The sequence below is a fragment of the Mycteria americana genome, chromosome 13 (assembly GCF_035582795.1).
Source record: "Mycteria americana isolate JAX WOST 10 ecotype Jacksonville Zoo and Gardens chromosome 13, USCA_MyAme_1.0, whole genome shotgun sequence".
NCBI classification, from domain to species: Eukaryota; Metazoa; Chordata; class Aves; order Ciconiiformes; family Ciconiidae; genus Mycteria; species Mycteria americana.
In genome coordinates this window covers 6,567,158-6,586,732 of record NC_134377.1, presented here as the reverse complement: position 1 = coordinate 6,586,732, position 19,575 = coordinate 6,567,158, and the positions used below count along the sequence as shown (strand labels likewise).

Sequence of the window (19,575 nt, the reverse complement as noted above, 5' to 3'; positions counted from 1 at the left end):
ACATCTCAACAGGTTTAATTTGTTTGAGAGCAACATCATAATATTGTGGTTGAAGTGTTTTCAGTTTCAACTCTAGCCCCAGGATCTGAGCACTGTAGAGTACAGCATGCTGTACTGAGTAGCACAGACCCATCTTATAGAGGTCTCATTCTCTCCTACTAAGCTTCACTCAAAAATCAAGAAAAGTTCTAAGGCAACAAAGTTTAGAGTATTTGCACGTCCTGCAATGTTGGAACCAGCTGAAAGCAGCATTAAGAACCAACAGACAGAGGAAGTATAAGAATCAAATACATACCCTTTCAACTTCATCATAACAAACATGTACTCTTCACCAAAGTCCACAGGTCAAATTTAAAAGCCTTCTGGCTGCTTTGTTAGTGTTGACTTATTCGTAGGACTAAATATATCTAGCTTCTACAAAAAAGCCTTACCTTCACTCTGCTAGAGTACCTCTAGCAGCAGAGGTAGCATACATGAGCTATCAACTCAGAATCACAGAATCACAGAATCATATAGGTTGGAAAAGACCTTTAAGATCATCGAGTCCAACCATAAACCTAACACTGCCAAAAACCACCACTACACCATGTCTCTAAGTACCTCATCCAAACGTCCTTTAAATACCTCCAGGGATGGCGACTCAACCACTTCCCTGGGCAGTCTGTTCCAATGCTTGATAACCCTCTCGGTGAAGAAAAATTTCCTAATATCCAGTCTAAACCTCCCCTGGCGCAACTTGAGGCCATTTCCTCTTGTCCTATCACTTGTTACTTGGGAGAAGAGACCGACCCCCACCTCTCTACACCCTCCTTTCAGGTAGTTGTAGAGAGCGATGAGGTCTCCCCTCAGCCTCCTTTTCTCCAGGCTAAACAGTCCCAGCTCCCTCAGCCGCTCCTCATAAGACTTCTGCTCCAGACCCTTCACCAGCTTCGTTGCCCTTCTCTGTACGCGCTCCAGTACCTCAATATCCCTCTTGTAGTGGGGGGCCCAAAACTGAACACAGTATTCGAGGTGTGGCCTCACCAGTGCCGAGTACAGGGGCACAATCACTTCCCTAGTCCTGCTGGCCACGCTATTTTTGATACAGGCCAGGATGCCATTGGCCTTCTTGGCCGCCTGGGCACACTGCTGGCTCATGTTCAGGCGGCTGTCAACCAACACCCCCAGGTCCTTCTCTGCCAGGCAGCTTTCCAGCCACTCTTCCCCAAGCCTGTAGCGTTGCATGGGGTTGCTGTGGCCCAAGTGCAGGACCTTGCACTTGGCCTTGTTAAACCTCATACAATTCACCCCAGCCCATCGACCCAGCCTGTCCAGGTCCCTCTGCAGAGCCTGCCTACCCTCCAGCAGATCAACACTCCCACACAACTTGGTGTCGTCTGCAAACTTACTGAGAGTGCACTCGATCCCTTCGTCCAGATCATTGATAAAGATGTTAAACAGAACTGGCCCCAACACAGAGCCCTGGGGAACACCGCTTGTGACCGGCCACCAACCGGAGTAAACTCCATTCACCACCACTCTCTGGGCCCGGCCGTCCAGCCAGTTCTTTACCCAGCGAAGAGTACACCCGTCCAAGCCATGAGCAGCCAGTTTCTCCAGGAGAATGCCGTGGGAAACCGTGTCAAAGGCTTTACTGAAGTCTAGATAGACAACATCCACAGACTTCCCCTCATCCACTAGGCGGGTCACCTTATCATAGAAGGAGATCAGGTTGGTCAAGCAGGACCTGCCTTTCCTGAACCCATGCTGGCTGGGCCTGATCCCCTGGTTATTCTCTACATGGCGTGTGATAGCACTCAGGATGATCTTCTCCATCAGCTTCCCCGGCACCGAGGTCAGGCTGACAGGCCTGTAGTTCCCCGGGTCCTCCTTCCGGCCCTTCTTGAAGATGGGTGTCACATTCGCTAATCTCCAGTCAGCAGGGACTTCCCCAGTTAGCCAGGACTGCTGGTAAATGATGGAAAGGGGCTTGGTGAGCACATCTGCCAGCTCCTTCAACACTCTCGGGTGGATCTCATCAGGCCCCATAGACTTGTGAGTGTCTAAGTGGTGCAGCAGGTCACTCACCATTTCCCCCTGGATAATGGGGGCTCCAGTCTGGTCCCCATCCCTATCTTCCAACTCCAGGGGCTGGGTACCCATAGAACATTCGGCCCTGCTAATAAAGACTGAGGCAAAGAAGGCATTAAGTACCTCAGCCTTTTCCTCATCCTTGGTCACTGTGTTTCCTCCCACATCTACTAGGGGCTGGAGATTCTCCTTAGCTCTCCTTTTTCTGCTAATGTATTTGAAGAAGTGTTTTTTGTTGTCTTTTATAGCAGCAGCCAGACTGAGCTCTAGCTCAGCTTTGGCCCTTCTAGTTTTCTCCCTGCACAGCCTCGCTACACCTTTGTAGTCCTCCTGAGTTGCCCGCCCCTTCTTCCAGAGGTCATAGACTCTCCTCTTTCTCCTCAGTTCGAGCCAGAGCTCTCTAGTCAGCCAGGCCGGTCTTCTTCCCCGCCGGCTCGTCTTTCGGCACCTGGGGACAGCCCGCTCTTGTGCCTTTAGGACTTACTCCTTAAAGAATGTCCAGCCTTCCTGGACCCCTTTGCCCATAAGAGCTGCCTCCCAGGGGACTCTGTCGACCAGTCTCCTAAACAGGCTGAAGTCCGCCCTCCGGAAGTCTAAGGTGGCAGTTTTGCCGACCCCCCTCGCCGCTTCTCCACGTACCAAAAACTCTATCATTTCATGATCGCTCTGCCCAAGACAGCCTCCAACCATCACATCACTCACCAGTCCTTCTCTGTTCGTGAACAAGAGGTCCAGCGGGGCACCTTCCCTCATTGGCTCACTCACCAGCTGCGTCAGGAAGTTATCTGCCACACGCTCCAGGAACCTCCTGGACTGTTTCCTCTCTGCTGTATTGTATTTCCAGCAGACATCTGGCAGGTTGAAGTCCCCCACAAGAACAAGGGCTAGCGATCGTGAGGCTTCTCCCAGCTGCTTATAGAATAGTTCATCTGTCTCCTCATCCTGGTTGGGTGGTCTGTAACAGACTCCCACCACAATATCTGCCTTGTTGGCCTTCCCCCTGATTCTGACCCATAGACACTCCACCCTATCATCACCATCATCGAGCTCTAAACTATCCAGACTCTCCCTGACGTATAGGGCTACCCCACCACCTCTCCTGCCTCGCCTATCCCTCCTGAAGAGTTTATAGCCATCCATCGCCGCACTCCAGTTGTGCGAGTCACCCCACCACGTTTCCGTGATGGCCACCATATCATAGTTTTCCTGACGTACAATGGCTTCCAACTCCTCCTGCTTGTTGCCCATGCTGCGTGCATTGGTGTAGAGGCACTTCAGCTGGGCTATCGTCCGTGCCTCCTTCATAGAACACCCCTTGCGTGCTTTGAGGCATTTCACTGGTGTTTCCCTCTTGGCTCCCGTTGCCTCAGTATCCCCTGGCTCAACTCCGCTCGACTTCGGCTGTGCCCAAGCGTACCCCGCGCATCTCGAGGACTCAGGCCGACTGTCCTCGCTGTCAGCCGCTCCCTCCAACCATGGCACGTCGCCCCTCAGCTTCTCTCGGGCAAGCCTGATATTATCCCTCTCCCCCTTCGAGTCTAGTTTAAAGCTCTGTCAATGAGCCCTGCAAGTTCCTGTGCAAAGATTCTCTTTCCCCTTTGAGAAAGATGAATCCCATCAGATGCCAGCAAACCCGGTGCGGCGTAGGCCATCCCGTTGTCAAAAAAACCAAATCCGTGGCTATGACACCAGCCACGGAGCCATGCATTAATAGATTGGGCATCTCTGTTCCTTCTGGTGTCACTGCCCACCACTGGAAGGAGAGAAGAGAACTCCCCCTGCTCCTCCCCAGAGTAAAGCAGCAGCAAGCGTTTTGAGCTTTGTCTGTGCTCTTGCTGCAATCTACTGCTCTTACCAGTACAATGTCCAGCTCTTAAATCTAAACAAGCCTCAGAGCTAGGCTTAATCAATCTCCCTCTCACATTTCACAGAGAAGCAGGAGATGTAAATTGTCCATTACTCATAGAAAATATAAGAGCAATTGGCATTTGGGGGTAATACCCCCAAAGGTATTACCAGATTTTAAGAGAGAACCAAAGGCCCAGAAATCCCACATTTGTACAAATTTATACTAATATTTTTCCGCGTACCTATAATGGGCGTGAGCCACTGATGTTAAGGCCTGCTGCTGTTCTTCCTCCTTCTCTTCCAAACAGGACTTCCAACGGTTCCAGAACTTCTGCAGCACCTGAAACAAAACAACAAAGACATGAAAAAAACATAGGTACTGAGGGAGGAGAAGAATGCAAAGAAAGAAATTATTAAATGTCCTACTGAAACTGCATAGTGCAATGGTTGCCTCCTGCACTGCTTCATATATCAAACTTGTTTTATAACCTGCTATGAATCTTTATGGTAAAAGTCACCATAAACATAGGAAAACAGAAAACTAAAATGATGTATCTAAGACTGACAGCTGACTTACACAGGAGATTTTCTGTGGCTATTAGTATTTAGGAATAAAGCCACTGATTTAATAAAAAAGTATTTTGTAGGTAAAAGTGGAAGCCAACAGGACAGCTCAAGAAAAACTAACACAAGAACAAAAAAAAAAGTCAAACTTACTGTAACTTGGTGCTGACGGTATGACAGATTTTTTCTCATTTGCTGAAGACGAGTGTTCATGACATTCTGCCAAAGACCCTTAAACCCAAGTTTCTGTAACAACAAGAAACGTACACAACTTTCATGTAATCCAAATCAGCAAGCACTGATAAGTTTAGAACTGGCTGCTCCTTACAGACAATCTATGTTTGATGCTACTCCTTGCAATAGCTAAGATTTATGAACTTATCGAAGCCATGCATCAATTTCCTCTCACAGACTGCCACTTCTCCAGCTAAACTAAAATTCCCTTCCACTTTCCCAGGGTTTTATTGCAAGACATCTAACTCCTTATTCAGCTATCAACACCACTACCCAAGTTCTTTTCCAATCTATCTCCTCCTCCAGTTCAAGACTCATAACTTGCTCCTTATCAAAAATAGAAAAAGATCCACTTCCCTTTTCGGTCTCCTCTGCACAAGGTCTTTTGGTCTACAATTCCACAATACCTTGATTCAGGGATGAACATAGTAAATAGCATTATGAGAGCATCCTGCCTTAAAGTGCTCTTATAGTCACTAATGCTTTCAGTCTATGATCCAAACAGGTTTATTGCCAGTCTTTTGATGATCAGTACTGATCCACACTTGAAAATAATTCAGTTCCAAAAAAGCTAGAGGCTTGCTTGCGCCCACCTTTCAGAAAGCCTTCAAGGATTTCTCACTTACTCAAGTACCTGCATATGCAATAAGCTATCTTTGGATTCACGTGAAAAGAAGCGTGTATGCATTACTACAGAGGGGAAAAAAAATAATTCCTGTAGTAAAACCGGATAGACAGACAGAAACATTTGGGGTAGAGGTGAGAAGGAAAACAAAAAAAATCAGGGAAAATCAAGGGGGAAATGCAATCTCATGGCCAGGGAGCATGGTAGCCCAATACCAAGTTTAATCTGCTACTTCACCAGTTCCCCAGTTGGAAGAATAACTATTTTGGAGAGCAGCACAGTTTCCCCATTTGGATTCAACTGGCAGATTCCAGAATAGTTGGAATTTAGAAACCTGATGCCCGATCCAAACTCACCATGGCAGAAAACAGTGCACCCCCCACTTAACATTCACACACCACTGTAAGTGTTAAAGGCACACTGCTAGTCAGAAGTATTCGAATACTCGCCACAGCCTCTTCCACCTGACGCATAACAGTGCTCTTACCAACAGATGATGCTTGTAGTGTTTTTCAGCCAGCTCACACTGTCGAGTCTCTTCCACACACAGTACAACGTCTGTCAGTGAGTTAAAGTACCTTTTACACAGAAACATCCATCCTGATATATACACAACCTTCTCCCACAGAGGGGCACTAGATCTCCATCTAAATTTGCTTCAATATTTGAATTTCCAGCACCATTACCTGTGCAAGTTTTGATTACAGTGAAGTTTTTAGATTTTGCTGGCTTATCACAATACATTTCTGAGTCACTGTTAAGTAAGGAATTCCTCCCCAACCTTAAATTATCTTCTGCAGGCTCTTAGCTGTCAACAGGCTAACATACTGTAATTGCAACAGTTTTATTAATTGTTAGTATGGCCTTACATACATCTTTCTAATGATAACATGTTTGTTGTCACCCGCACTACTGCACAACATTCCTGCTTATGAACCAGATCTTTCCCCTGCAGGAATGCTTTTAACCTGTCCCTGCTAGGGACTAAATACAGATTGGATACAATGCTTCCAGTGTGCAAAGACTCTCCATAAGGCAATCCTTGCTGCTAGTTTTTCAATGTCCTTTCCGTGAGCGTGCATTCTTCTCCTGCACTCCCATGACAGCCGCCAATCAGAGAAACACTGCCGAAATATCCTGCTTCGGTGATGCTCTTGGGCCAGTTCTAGAAAACAAATACACAAATTACTCGTGACTTGTTCCATCCTGGGCTCATTTATATCAGATGAGGCCATGACATTTAAGCCACTGGTTCTGAAGTGACAGAAGCTCTAACACTGAAAAATGGTGGTAAGAATTCACAGTAGCACTCAGCTACAGACTATATTATTCCTATCAATCACAAAGGCAGTTCTAAATCAGTAACATACTGTACTAGCTTAAGAAGGGGAAGTTAAGACACTGCATCACTTGTTCAACATACACAAGCTTGCGTACATTTCAGCATACTCCTATTACTAGTTCTCAGATATCCAACCTAGATTCTTTTCCACTACCGCTGATCAACAGGCAATTCACACAAATGTCTGAACTCATTCCAGTGACTTCAAGGGAAGAAACGAAAGAACTGGTGTAATAATCTTTACCGTCCTGTATGAGTTGTGATTTGTCTGATTATCAAGAAAACCCACACACAGATTGACTGATAATAGTCCTGAATACATCCTTCTCACAGGTATCTCAGTCAGAATATAACACGCAGTGTGCAAATTTTCGTCAAGGGAACTGTAAAGCATTTTCTTTTAAATTACATGGAAAGCAGGTGATCTTCCTGACAGTTCAGTATATAACCTTAGCTAGCCAGGCCTGTAACAGTGTACAGTCCAAGTTGCATATCATCTGTTGAGCAAGCAGAAACATTGCAGCATCTCCTAGAATAGAAAAAAACATCACTGTGCCCTACGCAAAGGGGCTGAGCCCTGTTCTGTCCTAACTCACCATTTTCACTCACCATTCTGAAGTTTCTTTGCTCTGTGGAGGTTTAAGTATCCCAGCCATGCTTCCACGCATCTCTTCAATTCCCAGTGCCGATGGTGAGTTACTGCCCTAGTCTCCTTCTGCTTGTCATTCTGGCTGTATAAATACAGCTCTCGCCACTGCAACCAAGCCTGACAGAACAATTGAGGGAGGGAGGGCAATAAGGGGAAAAAAATGGACAAGATTAGGGAAGTAGAACAAAGAAGAGAAGAGGAAGAACACACAGGCAATAGGAAATTCCATGTAAGATCTAAAGGTGAAAGCCATGAGCAATGAGGTTCCTCCCCACAAGGGGGAAAAGAAAACAACAAACAAAACCAAACAAACACCAAAGGAATATCAACATAGAAAAGGTCAAAGACAAAGAATGTCAATATCAAACTTATTTTTTCCTTGTTTCGATACTTAAGCACTTTTTCCATTAAAAGGCCAAAACAATATTTTTTGGACAACGGCTTTCTTTCAGAGTATTTTCACAGAGAAGAGAATCACATCTTGAGATATAAGATTTCCCAAGTCACAAGTTTATCTCCTTAGCAGAATACTGGCCTCAAACAGGCAGTGTTTCCATCTTACAGCGCAGGCCAAATTAAATACCATCACCTGTTTTTAATGAAATGGACAAAAAGCCACAGTTCCAGTCAAAGAAAGAAAACCACGCTGTTTTCACTTCGACTAAGATGAACAATTTACTGAAGGGGCTGACAAGCTCTCAAAAATATGAAATGCTGGATTGTATTTTCTTACCCCAAAATGGAGTTAAACATGCTCACAGAAATTCATTAGGACATAAGAAACGTCTTACCAAGAGGCAAGGTGCTGCCAAACAGCTGACCAGTGCTATCTGGCCTCCTAACAGGGTAGTGGATTGGACCTCTGTGGAGTTCGGCATTCTAGAGGGCTGGATGCAACTACTCTTCATGCCCTGCTCAAAATGCCACAGCTGCAAACTCACACACCTGTTTTCTTTTACCTCTCATTTACCTGTGGCTAGTTTCTCTGGTGGAGAGAACTCTGATACTTTCACTATCATCAAGCATTGTATAAGACAGTAATAATTCCTTTGGCCAGTCTGTTTCCTAGCAAATACAAGACATGGATCCAGTTTGCTTTGCCTAGATTTCTTGTAAATAAATTTCTCTTGCACAAAAATTGTTTTGACCTTCCTCATAGAATATCTCAAGATGGAAGGGACGCATAAGGATCACTCAGTCCAACTCCCTGCTCCTCACAGGACTACTTAAAACGAAATCATATGACTAAGAGCACCATCCAGACACTCCTTGAACTCCGACAGGCTTGGTGCCATGACCACCTCCCTGGGGAGGCTGTTCCAGTGACCAACCACCCTCTCGGCGAAGAACCTTTTCCTAACATCCAATCTGAACTTCCCCTGACGCAGCTTCATTCCATTTCCTCATGTCCTACTATGTTCTTCCATCATAAGTACTGCAATTTGCAAAGCAAATGAGTGTAAGGCCTATTTTTTATTAATCTGCAACATTAGTCACACATGCATGCAACTTAAACGTTAGAAAAAGTAGTAGGTGAAGCTCCTGGGACTTACTCGAAATTGCAGGCTCTGGGCCCAATGCTGCAGAGCCAAAATATTCATTTTATGTCCAGTGCAGTTCTGGTAGTGCCGTCTTCTCCACACTGCCCATGATATGCTGCCAAAACAATGTTACAGACATGTTCAAATGCAGGTTCCATAGTCTGGTGCAAGAAATCACCTTCCTCTCACTGGAAAAAGGTATGAACAACAATCTTTTAAATTCACAGTCTATGGGCGTACCAGAAGAATTCAGGGAGACACACCCCCCAAAAAGCAAAAAAAAAAAAAAAAAAAAAAAGAAACTGAACATGGAACAAAGTTCCAACCAGGAAAAGATAACAGAACACAGGTAAAAACCCCAGCCTTATGGTCAGTGCCTCTCTGCCTGTTTCCACTCCACTCTTACCGCAAACAGCTTCTTTCCCTGAATGCCAGTGCCACAGACTGCATCGCATGTTTTGTCCTTTGAATATCAACATAAACCAGCCAGCACTGCCAGGTCCTGAGCAATTTGTGCTTCTTTGCTGTGCACAACAAAAAAATTACAGCATCTTCAGTTCATGCAAGAATCTGGCATTTTTTAACCACTCCATAACACCACTTGTCCCCGACCTCCAGTCCCCTCAACCTGCAGTGACACCTCGTGGGAAACCCTGAAACAACAGCCACCAGAGCTGCAGCTGCAACCATCCACCCTGGCTGAGGGTGTCACACTGACAAGAATCTGAAACGCTGACAGCATCATGCCACTTGTTCAGAGCAGTGTGAATTATCAGACAATGGCATTGCTTTGTCTTCAGTGCTTACAGGGTATATAACTGTATAACAATATTCAGCGTAACAACCTTATTGTGTAAGAATTACAGGATTTTCTTTGGTTCGTTTTTTAAAAAAAAAGTTCATCAGGTTCATCAGTAGCTTTTCAAGAGTTATTCTCCATTACAAGCAGAGAAATCAACCAGAAACAAGTCAAGTTTATTTAGCAGGCTGGTCACGCAGCTAAAAACAGAAGTAGTGTCACAAATTCCAGTTTACCACTTTATGCAGTGCACTGCACTTTCTCCTCACAACAGTCTGGCTTGTCAGAACTGACACTATTGAAGCAAAGTTATTAGAAAAAACATCATTGATTTTATGCCACTTCACACTTACGCTAAAAAAAAAAAAAATTTTTTTTTTTTTTTTTAAGATTTCATTGTGATCTGGTGAATCAAGTATTAAGCTACCTTAAAACAGGTCACTTTTCTATCTTTTTGACTAAGTAACACACAGCTGCTGATGTAAGTACTCTAGCCTCACTCAGCAAGAAAGGAAATCTAGATAGCCTATCAGTTTGTTTCCAAAGGTGCCAGTCTATATAATATTCTGAGGCTACATTCACATGCAAAGAGACCAGCTAACTTATTTTGCAAATCAGCACAGACCAAAACCCCAGTATCATCTTTAAAAGAGGGTCATCCTCCCCGTCAGGGAAACAGATATTCCCTGAAATCAAAGGAAGTTGCAACCAACATAGGGAACTTCATCACCAGGACAAATCCACTGCAGAACAAAGAATCTATGCAATAAGACAAGGGGCACCTCAAAAGCTTGGGCTTCTTTTCAATTGCGAGACACAAGCTGGAAGGAATAGTGAATACAGATAAAATACATGCAGTTAATACCACAGGGAATTATTATCTAATTTCTATAGCCACAGTTGATAAGAAAATTCCAATAACACATTCTATCCAAAAATACCTATCTGAACACACATCATAATGAAGTAAAAAAAAAAACAAAACAAAACCAAAAAACCCACAAACCCAAACCGCAAACCACCATCCCCCCCAAAACAAACGCCGCAATCCAGAGCAGATGGAGAAGCCCTTAAGCTTATTCACTGGCATCCCTAAATAATTATATAGCTACACAGTAGGGCAAAGGGAACCCCCCTGCCAGCTTTAGACAGACAACCATCTGTACCTAAAAGCATTACACTTCCATAGGGTGGGGGAGCTCAATGTGCAAACATGCACAAGGGACAGAGATTCTGTGTAAATATTTCCCTTGGAAACTCCCATCTCAATATGTCCCCAAATAAAGGTGGTTACCACCACTTCTCTTACCATGAGACTCTGCAACAAAATATTTGTTCCTCTTTCCTTGTTGCTGGCATACATAGGCTTTCCAAGCCTTGAATATCAAATTATGGAGTAAATGCCTGGAAAATGAAAAAAGCACCATTCAGTGAAATAGCTACCAATGCCTAGAAGTAGGATTCTTTCAAGTTCAGTTGCACTCTAAAGATACGTTGGACAGGAAATTTTGCCTTCATCCTAAGACAACAGCAACAAAACAAAAAAAAAAGAGGGGAAGAAAAATATGAAAATAAGCAATGAAGACATTACTCTTGGCCTAGAGGTACTGTTGATGTAGCTTGCTCACTGGTATTAATAACTCCTTCAGAACATAAGGAAAATTTCTCATACTGCTATATACACACAATAATAGGAAGTGATTTCACAAACCTGTAATGGCTGTCTGCTCTGAGGCTGAGCTTCCTTTCTCTGCAAACAGTCCACCACTCCTTCCACTCTCCAAAAGTTTTTTGAAGAATCTTCTGGTCATAAAAGCACCTAAACAGTTGAAAGTTTTGGACATGGGAAACTTCATACAGGTTTCCAGGTTGACCACAAATCAGTTTTAATGAAGATTATCCTACCTCCTTTCCAGTCCTGTCTGATTAGCCTAACAGCATCTAGTTGCATTTAAAACACACTACCCTACTGTGACACTTTATTCCAAGACTCTGTGAAGTATGACAAGAAGCAATCAGCTTCCTGACTGTAAATACTTCACAAAAAGTCAAGGAAGGAAAGACAGATGTTGTTAACTGACTTGCCAAATATCAGAGTGCCAGCTGACTTTAGATCTACTCGCATCTTTTACCCTCAGTTCTTTTACTCAAACAACCAGCAGAGTTGATATATGATACGTGTATTTTCCTTGCTAATTTTTTTCTTTGTTATTTTAACACAAAATATTTTTATGTGTTGAAATAAATACAAAAGCTACTTCAGATTTTATAATGCTTTGATATTTCCACTGTGTTCTTAGAAAGACCATGCTGATCTTAAGTCATCCCAAATTTAAAATCTTCCCAAAGAACACTTAAATAGGCTTAAGAACTCCTTCAGCCAGTTGCACATCATCTAGGCTAAAAACAAAGCTGTTCACCTGTTCATGTACCTTCTCCTTCCAATGGATGCTAAGCCATGCACAAAATGGATTCACAAGTCACATACGACCTTCAGATCCTTTAAGCCCAGTAGAACAGTCTCTGCTTTTATAGCCAGATTTAATTAACACATCTGACAAGGTAAGAAGAGATGCTACATTTCCACTGAATTGTGAACAACTAAAAATTCAAATATAGGAGGGTCTGATGAGGGAATTAGGATTTTAATCATCTAACTAAAAATAATGGTCTCAATAGCAATAATAATTGCTATTTCAAGCAATTATTTTTTTTAAATTTTTAAATATTCTCTCAAATATTTTTCCATGTGGTCAAGACGACCTAGGCAGCAGCCTAAGAACTGGAAAGTCTCATCAACTGGAGTATGAATACTTTCAAAAACTTTCTCATCTCTTTGTATTTGTGATGGAAAGAAGGAAAATAGAAGGACCCATGAAAACATACAAGCTAACAAAAAGCACACAAGCCCAGACTCACAACCTTTGATCACAACTATCCCACTAGCTTAATGAAATTGGTCATGTCTGTAATAACAACAGGATTAGGCCCAGAATACCCAGAGCTCCCTCAGTGAAACACATATGAGTCCTCTCACAAGTTGCAATTCATAGCTACCTACCCCAAGCCAAGTTGCTAAGTCATTCCAAGCACTCAAGCAGAAAAGAAAAAAAAAAGAAAAAATAAATGAGCTATACATCAATTTTTTGGACTTGGTGCATTAACAGAACATTGCAAACAAAAGCTATGGAGAACTGAGGACTCTTAAATCTAAAAAGGCAATTAATTATTGCTTATGTTCCTTGCTGAACTTTATAAAATGTATTTCCACTCATTCTCCTAAAAAAAATAAAATCATCATTGTCCTGAATTTACACACAGCCAAAGTAGTGCAAATTTAGTATATGGGATAACAAGAATGGTAAGGTTCACAGGACATCTTCTGTTTACCAACTAAGGCAGATATAGTCAGAATATATTTGATACAGGTCAAGGAGACTAGATAACTAAGGGCCTGATCTTATTCTAACTGTAACAAATGCAGGTCTTTCCACTGGGAACTGCTTCAGTTCCCAAGCGTGTGGTCAAACAAGAATGAACATGCAAATTAAAGCAAAACAAGAAACAAGTATCAAAGTGTTGGTTTTCAGTAGCTGACAGAACAATAACAACAGAAACGAATTATCTGCCACAGGCATTTCCAAGTCAGACAGATACAAAGCATATATAGATATACGTTAAGAACAACAGTGCAAACGGTAAAATGAACTGAATTTCAAGATCTATCTCTAGTTATAACTTTGAAAAATCATTAAATTTAAAGCAGGTATCACAATCACACCCCATCATTTATACGCACATACAGTTCAACTTCATTAAGACAACCACAACTTCTATGAATTTAGTTAGTAAAGTTTAACAGTGATTATTAAAAACAAACAAAAAGTAGAGCAAGAAGGGTATTCAAAGAAACCTTCAAATGATCTCAAAAGACATCCAAATATTTTCTTGGCAGCCAGTACTCTCTTAGCTCAATGGTACAGCAGTAAACCATACTAAAAAAACAAAAAACCAACAGAAAAAAACCCAAAACCCCACCCTTGATTTCTGGAACTTTATCTACCTGGCTTTGGAAGGAAGAACTTGTCCAAATGTCTTTTTTGCCCACAGGTAGAAGAATTTCCTTGCTAGATACCTGGAATATAAGGAAAGGTTAGTTGTCTTTGTACTCCTCCTCTGTTAATTCCCAGGTAGCAGTAAAAATAGGAACTTTTATACTAGTTTCAGTAATGAAACTAAGGGTCTGGTTTTACACAGATCAATGCATATACGAAATATTTACACCCTGAAATTAGTACCTTTAACAGGACTATTCATCAAGCCTAAACAGAGGCCCATGCATCATTGCAAGACTTGAATTGGGACATACTTGTTTAGGAAACCTAGGCAGCTGAAATGTCTTCCAAGCAGCCCACTTACACCCAGTGATACTAATGAGCAGGCTGCTGATTAACTGGGGAGCCTTTTTGTTATTTAGAAGCTATAATATCACTGTTTCCCTGAAGTCAACCTTGAGTCAGACTTGTTTCCAGAATACTTGAGCCCATCGAATGTTTACCCCTGAAACCAGCAGATCTTCCTTCTTCCTACCTCCCCCACAGCTCGCTTCTCAGCAAGCTTCTCCAAGTACCAGTTCAACTCACTAATCTGTGATTGTGATATTATCACCCTTTTTCCCCTTTTTTCCCCAAACAGATTTAAGAGTTAATTGGCTCACAGAGAGCTCCGATAAGCAGCAAAGCCAGCAGAAGGTAATTAATTAAAGCACACAGCCACGAACAGGACCTTCCTCTTTCAGCAAGTCTGAGTTGCTAGATCAGTCCCAGTTGTTCAACAAATATTAGGCTTTTAATCTCTAAACAATTACCATCCCCCCTTTGTCGAGATTCCTTCAACAAACAAAAAGTAGTAAAGAAACACAAGAGGAGGGCAAGACTAAATCATTATACCTAGCAGTTCCCTATCAAAGCATTTTGTTAAATAGCCATTTTTTAACTTTACATTAGAAAACCAAAAATGTACAAAATCTGACTGTGCCAATGCATGTCCTCAGGTTACCACAAGACATCTTCAGAACTGTCTGGCGTGCCTGTGAACAAAACCTTTGCCTTAGCCTGCACTTGTGCTACTAAAACCAGACTTCTTTAGGTCTGATCCCTCTGCTACATTCAGTGAAAATCATGTTTTGTACTTATCACCTGATTTGGAATTCTTTTAACCTTCTTCCTTGATGCCAGGTATACCTAACTTGATCCACGTTGTCATGACCTCTGTCCTGAAATTGATGTCTGGCAGACTGGGGAGCAATAGATTGCCCAGTTGCATGCAGCTGACGCCTAGGTAGTTGTTGGATTTCATGCATCTTCAGAGATTTTGAACTTAAAAGGAAAGAAGACATATTTTGAGTAAAACTGCATTAGCTGCAAAGAAGTGGCATTATTTCAATAAATTAATCTATAACAAAGGTATACAATCACATAAAGAAGTTGACAGCTACAAGATGTTAAAACACATTTATTGCCTCTTTATCAGGCATTTTTCATTACCTGGAATTGTAAAGTTGTTTCCCCAAGACAAGCAGGAAGACACATTTTGGCATAATCACATGACAGACAATTCCTTTCTCCTCTAAAGTTGAAATAAAAAAGAACTAAAAAGCATTTGTGCTTCCCCTCCCATGTGTGTACATACAGTGTGCCCTTAAAGGGAAGATTTGAATGTGTTTTTCTGCCTTTTATTCTCGAACGTATCAAGGTATTCTGTCTATTGCTGAAAAACTCTCTTGAGGACTAGGGAACTGAAGTGAGAATTTCCCATTTTAACATGAAATGCACTTATATACACAGTTCTTTTACAAGGAACGCTTTCCTAGTTTTGCTCATATTTTAATTAAATGTGTTTCTTCTTTAAAAAAAACTAAAAATCCCTTCCTGTTTTTACATATTCATCATTAAAAAGCAAAATTAGGCATATTTTTCCATCATACAATTTACTTTCACATGTAGTTCTAATCTGAAAAACAACAAGTATGTTTTTAGGAATTGTAAGTATTTTGTCTTAGTAGCTTTCTGAAAACAAGAATGATAAAAAAAAAAAAATCTAACCAGATATAACTTGCTGAACCAGTTGTATTGAAGCTTTCCCAAAACAAATACTGCCACCACCCTGAAAATTTGCACGTTAGAACCACAAACACATTCTTGAACTCCATAACAGGCAACAGAAGAGGATAGTCTGAAGTCTTACCCTAATAATCACCTGAACTGAGCTAGGAAAAACATGGCTGCAGCCAGAAAAAAAATGTTGGTTCCACAAAGTTATTGGAACAGTCCGTACTAGTAAGTTTCAGAACTTCAGCTGAATAACTGCTCACAGTATCAACAACAAATCATTGGGGGGAAAAAAAAACAACAACAAAACCAAAACCCAAACTCAAACACACACAAAAAATCTCATAGGAGGAAATACAGTATTTTTGGCTTGTTCCAGCAAGCTGTAAGGATCTAAAACAAAGCTAATGAAAGAAATAAACCCTACATTTTGTGAGAGAGATAAATTCTTGTCTTCCAATAAAGTATTATTTGAATGTTTTCTGAAAGAGGTGGGCTGCATCCGGCAGACAGGAAAATTCTGTTCATGTCAAGATGTGCAGTTAAGGCATCTGTATGCGTTTTTGAAGAAAAGAGTTTCAGGCACTTTTAAATTTATGCAGAACAGCTTTCAGCACAAGTTCTCGTACGTGTCTATTAGGCCCAATTCCCTTTAAAACGGCCTAATCTGCTCTGAAGGTAAACCTGGTCTGACCGTATGCAATGACAATGTAACACAAAGTATGTAGTCCACAAATCAAGCTCGGGTAGAACACATAAAAGTTTTGTATTGTAGTCTAAGGCATGTGTATACTTAATGACTTTCCAATGTATGTAGTTTTTAACATTATTCCTAAATTTGAAGCACTGTATGTGCTACACATAGGTAGCGATGACAGCCCATGTCCGCGAGAATTTGTCAAGTAACTATGAAAAATATGAGTCAAAGAAGGATCATTTCTCCCTTGTAAAGCTAGAAAATAAAAGCATGGGAAGAATAAGAGAACTGACTATCACAGAATAAATCTGTGGCTGGGCCAACAACTATATCCAAATATCTTATGTTCCAGTCTAATACCTCAAGCTCAAGAACACCATTTTTATATTTGAATGTTATGATAATGTAAACCCACATTCCTGATGGGTTTGGGGGTGGGGACGGTGTGTTTGTTTGTTGGGTTTTGTTTTGTTTTTAAGAGGAACACTTTCTGGTTAATAATGTTCCATAGACCAATAAGCCCTCATATGAGAATAACTCAACTTTCCTCGGTCCCATGGAATGCATAAGATGTCATAATTAAAAAAAAAAAAAAATTACAGCTGAGGACTGTAACAAGGTAGCATCTTATTATTGCTTACCTGCTTCTGGATTTCTCCATTTTGCTACAGTTCCAAGTCTGCAGTAAACAAATGTACTCTGCACTGGAATGTTGTTATTGTATATTAGCTTTGGACAAAGCAGAAATCAGTTCCTGTTATTTGTGATTAATCCATCACATGTATCTATGCTAAACGCAGTCTGTATCTTAACAATGACAGGAATTCCACTCACTCCACCTGCATACAAATAGCATAATGCAATTCTAGATGTTTAAGATGAAAAGCATCTGTCTGCACACTCACAGCCTTGCTGACGTGAACGATGCTGTGCTGACATAATCTATTAAATCTATAAAGTCATAACACTTTGAATCCTAAGATGGCAACTGTGCCTATCTAAATAAAGCTGTGCTAGAAAGATGCTATTAAAAGATGACCCTAAGTTACATTCCCGTTTAGAAATAAATGAACAAACAAGGGTGGCAAAATCAGTACCTAATCAAACTGACCCCTTTTCACTTTTTTTTTTTCAACTGCTAAGCTTCTCTCCCTTTATAAACACCTAGAAGTGAAGAAAACAATGAATTCCACCCAGCTCCAGCAAGAACTTCTGTATGCACAGCACCTTCCACCTGCCAAAGGCCTCAGGGAGAATAAGACTCTGTGAAAGCACCTGGACTTATGACCAACAATCTCCTTGTAAGCATGAGAGCCAAAGTGGACATTTCTATAAGCAAGGTTTGAAGTGTGACAGAAAAAACCAAAACCAAAAGCTTACTGCAGTGAATCTGAGTTTGCCTGCACGAAATTCCTTTCGGCAGATGAGAATTATAACCTGAACATTTTTTGTGCTTATGGACAAACACTCGATAACCACACGATGCTGCTCTAAATCCCAGCCTTGAGGCGCTAGAGGCCGTGGCCGCGGTGCCCGCCTCCCGAGCCACCCAACTAACGGACCCTGCCACCCCTCCGCTGCCGGCTCCCGCCCCGCTGAAGGCGCTACGGACCCCGCAGCCAAAGCGGCGCAGCCTCCCCCTCGGGACCGGTGACGGCTGGGCGAAGGCAGCGCCGCACGGGGCACGGGCACCGGCACCGCGCCCCTCGGGAGGCTCGAGGCGGCCCCGCAGCGCCACACGGACGCCGGCGAGCAGCAGCGACAGCCCGGGGGCTCTGCCCTCCCTAACCGAGACGTCCCTGCTCTCGCTGACACCCGCGCAGCCCCGCCTGCCTCCGCAAGCCGCCTCCAAGGGGGCCGGGCGGCAGCGCCAGCCCCGCCGGGAGGAGCGGGAGGCGGCGGGCGCCCTGACAGGAAGGCGCGGGAAGGCGCGGCCGGACGCGCTCCTCACCCGCTGCCTGCCCGCCCTCACAGCGAGAAACAAGCCCCGCCCACCACCACCAAGAGGGGCCGGAGCGCCGCCCGCCCCCCTCGGCGGCGGCGCCGCAGCGCCCCCCGGCGGCGGGGAGGGGCGCGGCCCGTCGGGAGCGCTGCCCGGTGGGCCCGCGGCCCCCGCGCCGGTACGGGCCGGCCGAGGCTGCGCTGACCTTGAGCCCTCGGGCTGCCCGGGGGCGCAGCCACCTCCAGGACAAATATTTGTCGGCTTCAGACGTAAACCGCAGTCCCGAGCAGCAGGAAAGGGGCATACGTGTGCCATGGCACTGAACTGCTGCTGACACTGCACTGCGAATGAAGGAAAACAAGTATTTTGCCATTTCTGTGCCACTGGGCTTTTCTACTGCGAGTGTCCAGTAGCCAGTGCCTTACAAAGGATGTGCCTTTAGGAACTTAAAAAATAGTCTTTCAGCTCACGGTAGCGATGTGTACAAAAGCTACAGCGAAACCCAGCGCTGCTCAGGCCCTCTCAAGGCCAACGCCTGCCGCATCTCCTAACGGCCGCCCGGCGAGAGGCTCATGGCCCGCTGGCTGCTATCGAGTCTCGCTGTGTATTTGTTTGAATAGCAAACTCACTAGGAGAAACTTCATCATAGTTACAATGCTATCTTATTTATAAGACAGCACTTTGTCATTTAAGAAAAAAAAGATAAATGTTTATTTCTGCTTCATTCCACAGGTAACCAGGTTTTAATACTGGTATTCAACTTCATTAGGGACCAGGGAAGAAAAGGTTTTATTCACCAGATCCTGCAGGCACTTCCTTGCTCCTACACAGACCTCTCTGCCAAAGCAGTTTGGAAAACCAGGGCCTCCGCTGTGTTTCTGTGTGGTACTGGGGATGCAGGTGCCGAGGACAGCACTGTCCCACGGCTCCGCAGGCAAATGGAGCAAGCGATCTCGCTCACTAAATGAATTCCTTAAACTGATGTTGAAAACCATTTCTGCTCCTTATTATCAACAACTAAAAGATTTGTCAGGTGCTTCCAAATAAGCTACTCTGCTCACTACACCAATTTTCTTCCTGCTGTCTCCTGGAAACGCCAAATTTCACTTTTGACAGAAGACTGATAGATCGTGTTTTAAAATACATACAACCTG

General features: G+C 43.2%; 1 protein-coding gene across 5 annotated transcripts in view; it reads right to left on the bottom strand.

The window, feature by feature from the left end:
• SFI1 (SFI1 centrin binding protein) overlaps window positions 1–18,403 on the bottom strand; it is a 34,634-nt gene extending 16,231 nt beyond the window's left edge. For 3 of the 5 annotated variants that reach the window (XR_012777742.1, XM_075516206.1, XM_075516207.1), the window contains exons 1-12: window positions 17,121–18,053; window positions 14,871–15,050; window positions 13,736–13,807; window positions 11,384–11,491; window positions 10,982–11,076; window positions 9,280–9,397; window positions 8,886–8,988; window positions 7,293–7,449; window positions 6,345–6,506; window positions 5,829–5,899; window positions 4,636–4,728; window positions 4,161–4,258 (exon numbers count right to left, since the gene is read on the bottom strand). Coding sequence is in view for 4 of the 5 variants with exons in the window: in XM_075516206.1 (XP_075372321.1) it covers window positions 4,161–4,258; window positions 4,636–4,728; window positions 5,829–5,899; window positions 6,345–6,506; window positions 7,293–7,449; window positions 8,886–8,988; window positions 9,280–9,397; window positions 10,982–11,076; window positions 11,384–11,491; window positions 13,736–13,807; window positions 14,871–15,050; window positions 17,121–17,140 (1,277 nt within the window). In the remaining variant the exon portion in view is untranslated. Of the gene's footprint in view, window positions 1–4,160; window positions 4,259–4,635; window positions 4,729–5,828; window positions 5,900–6,344; window positions 6,507–7,292; window positions 7,450–8,885; window positions 8,989–9,279; window positions 9,398–10,981; window positions 11,077–11,383; window positions 11,492–13,735; window positions 13,808–14,870; window positions 15,051–17,120; window positions 18,054–18,091 lie in introns of those variants that run through there. The other 2 variants (XM_075516205.1, XM_075516204.1) reach the window with 2 other exon arrangements.
• Window positions 18,404–19,575: the final 1,172 nt, after the last annotated feature.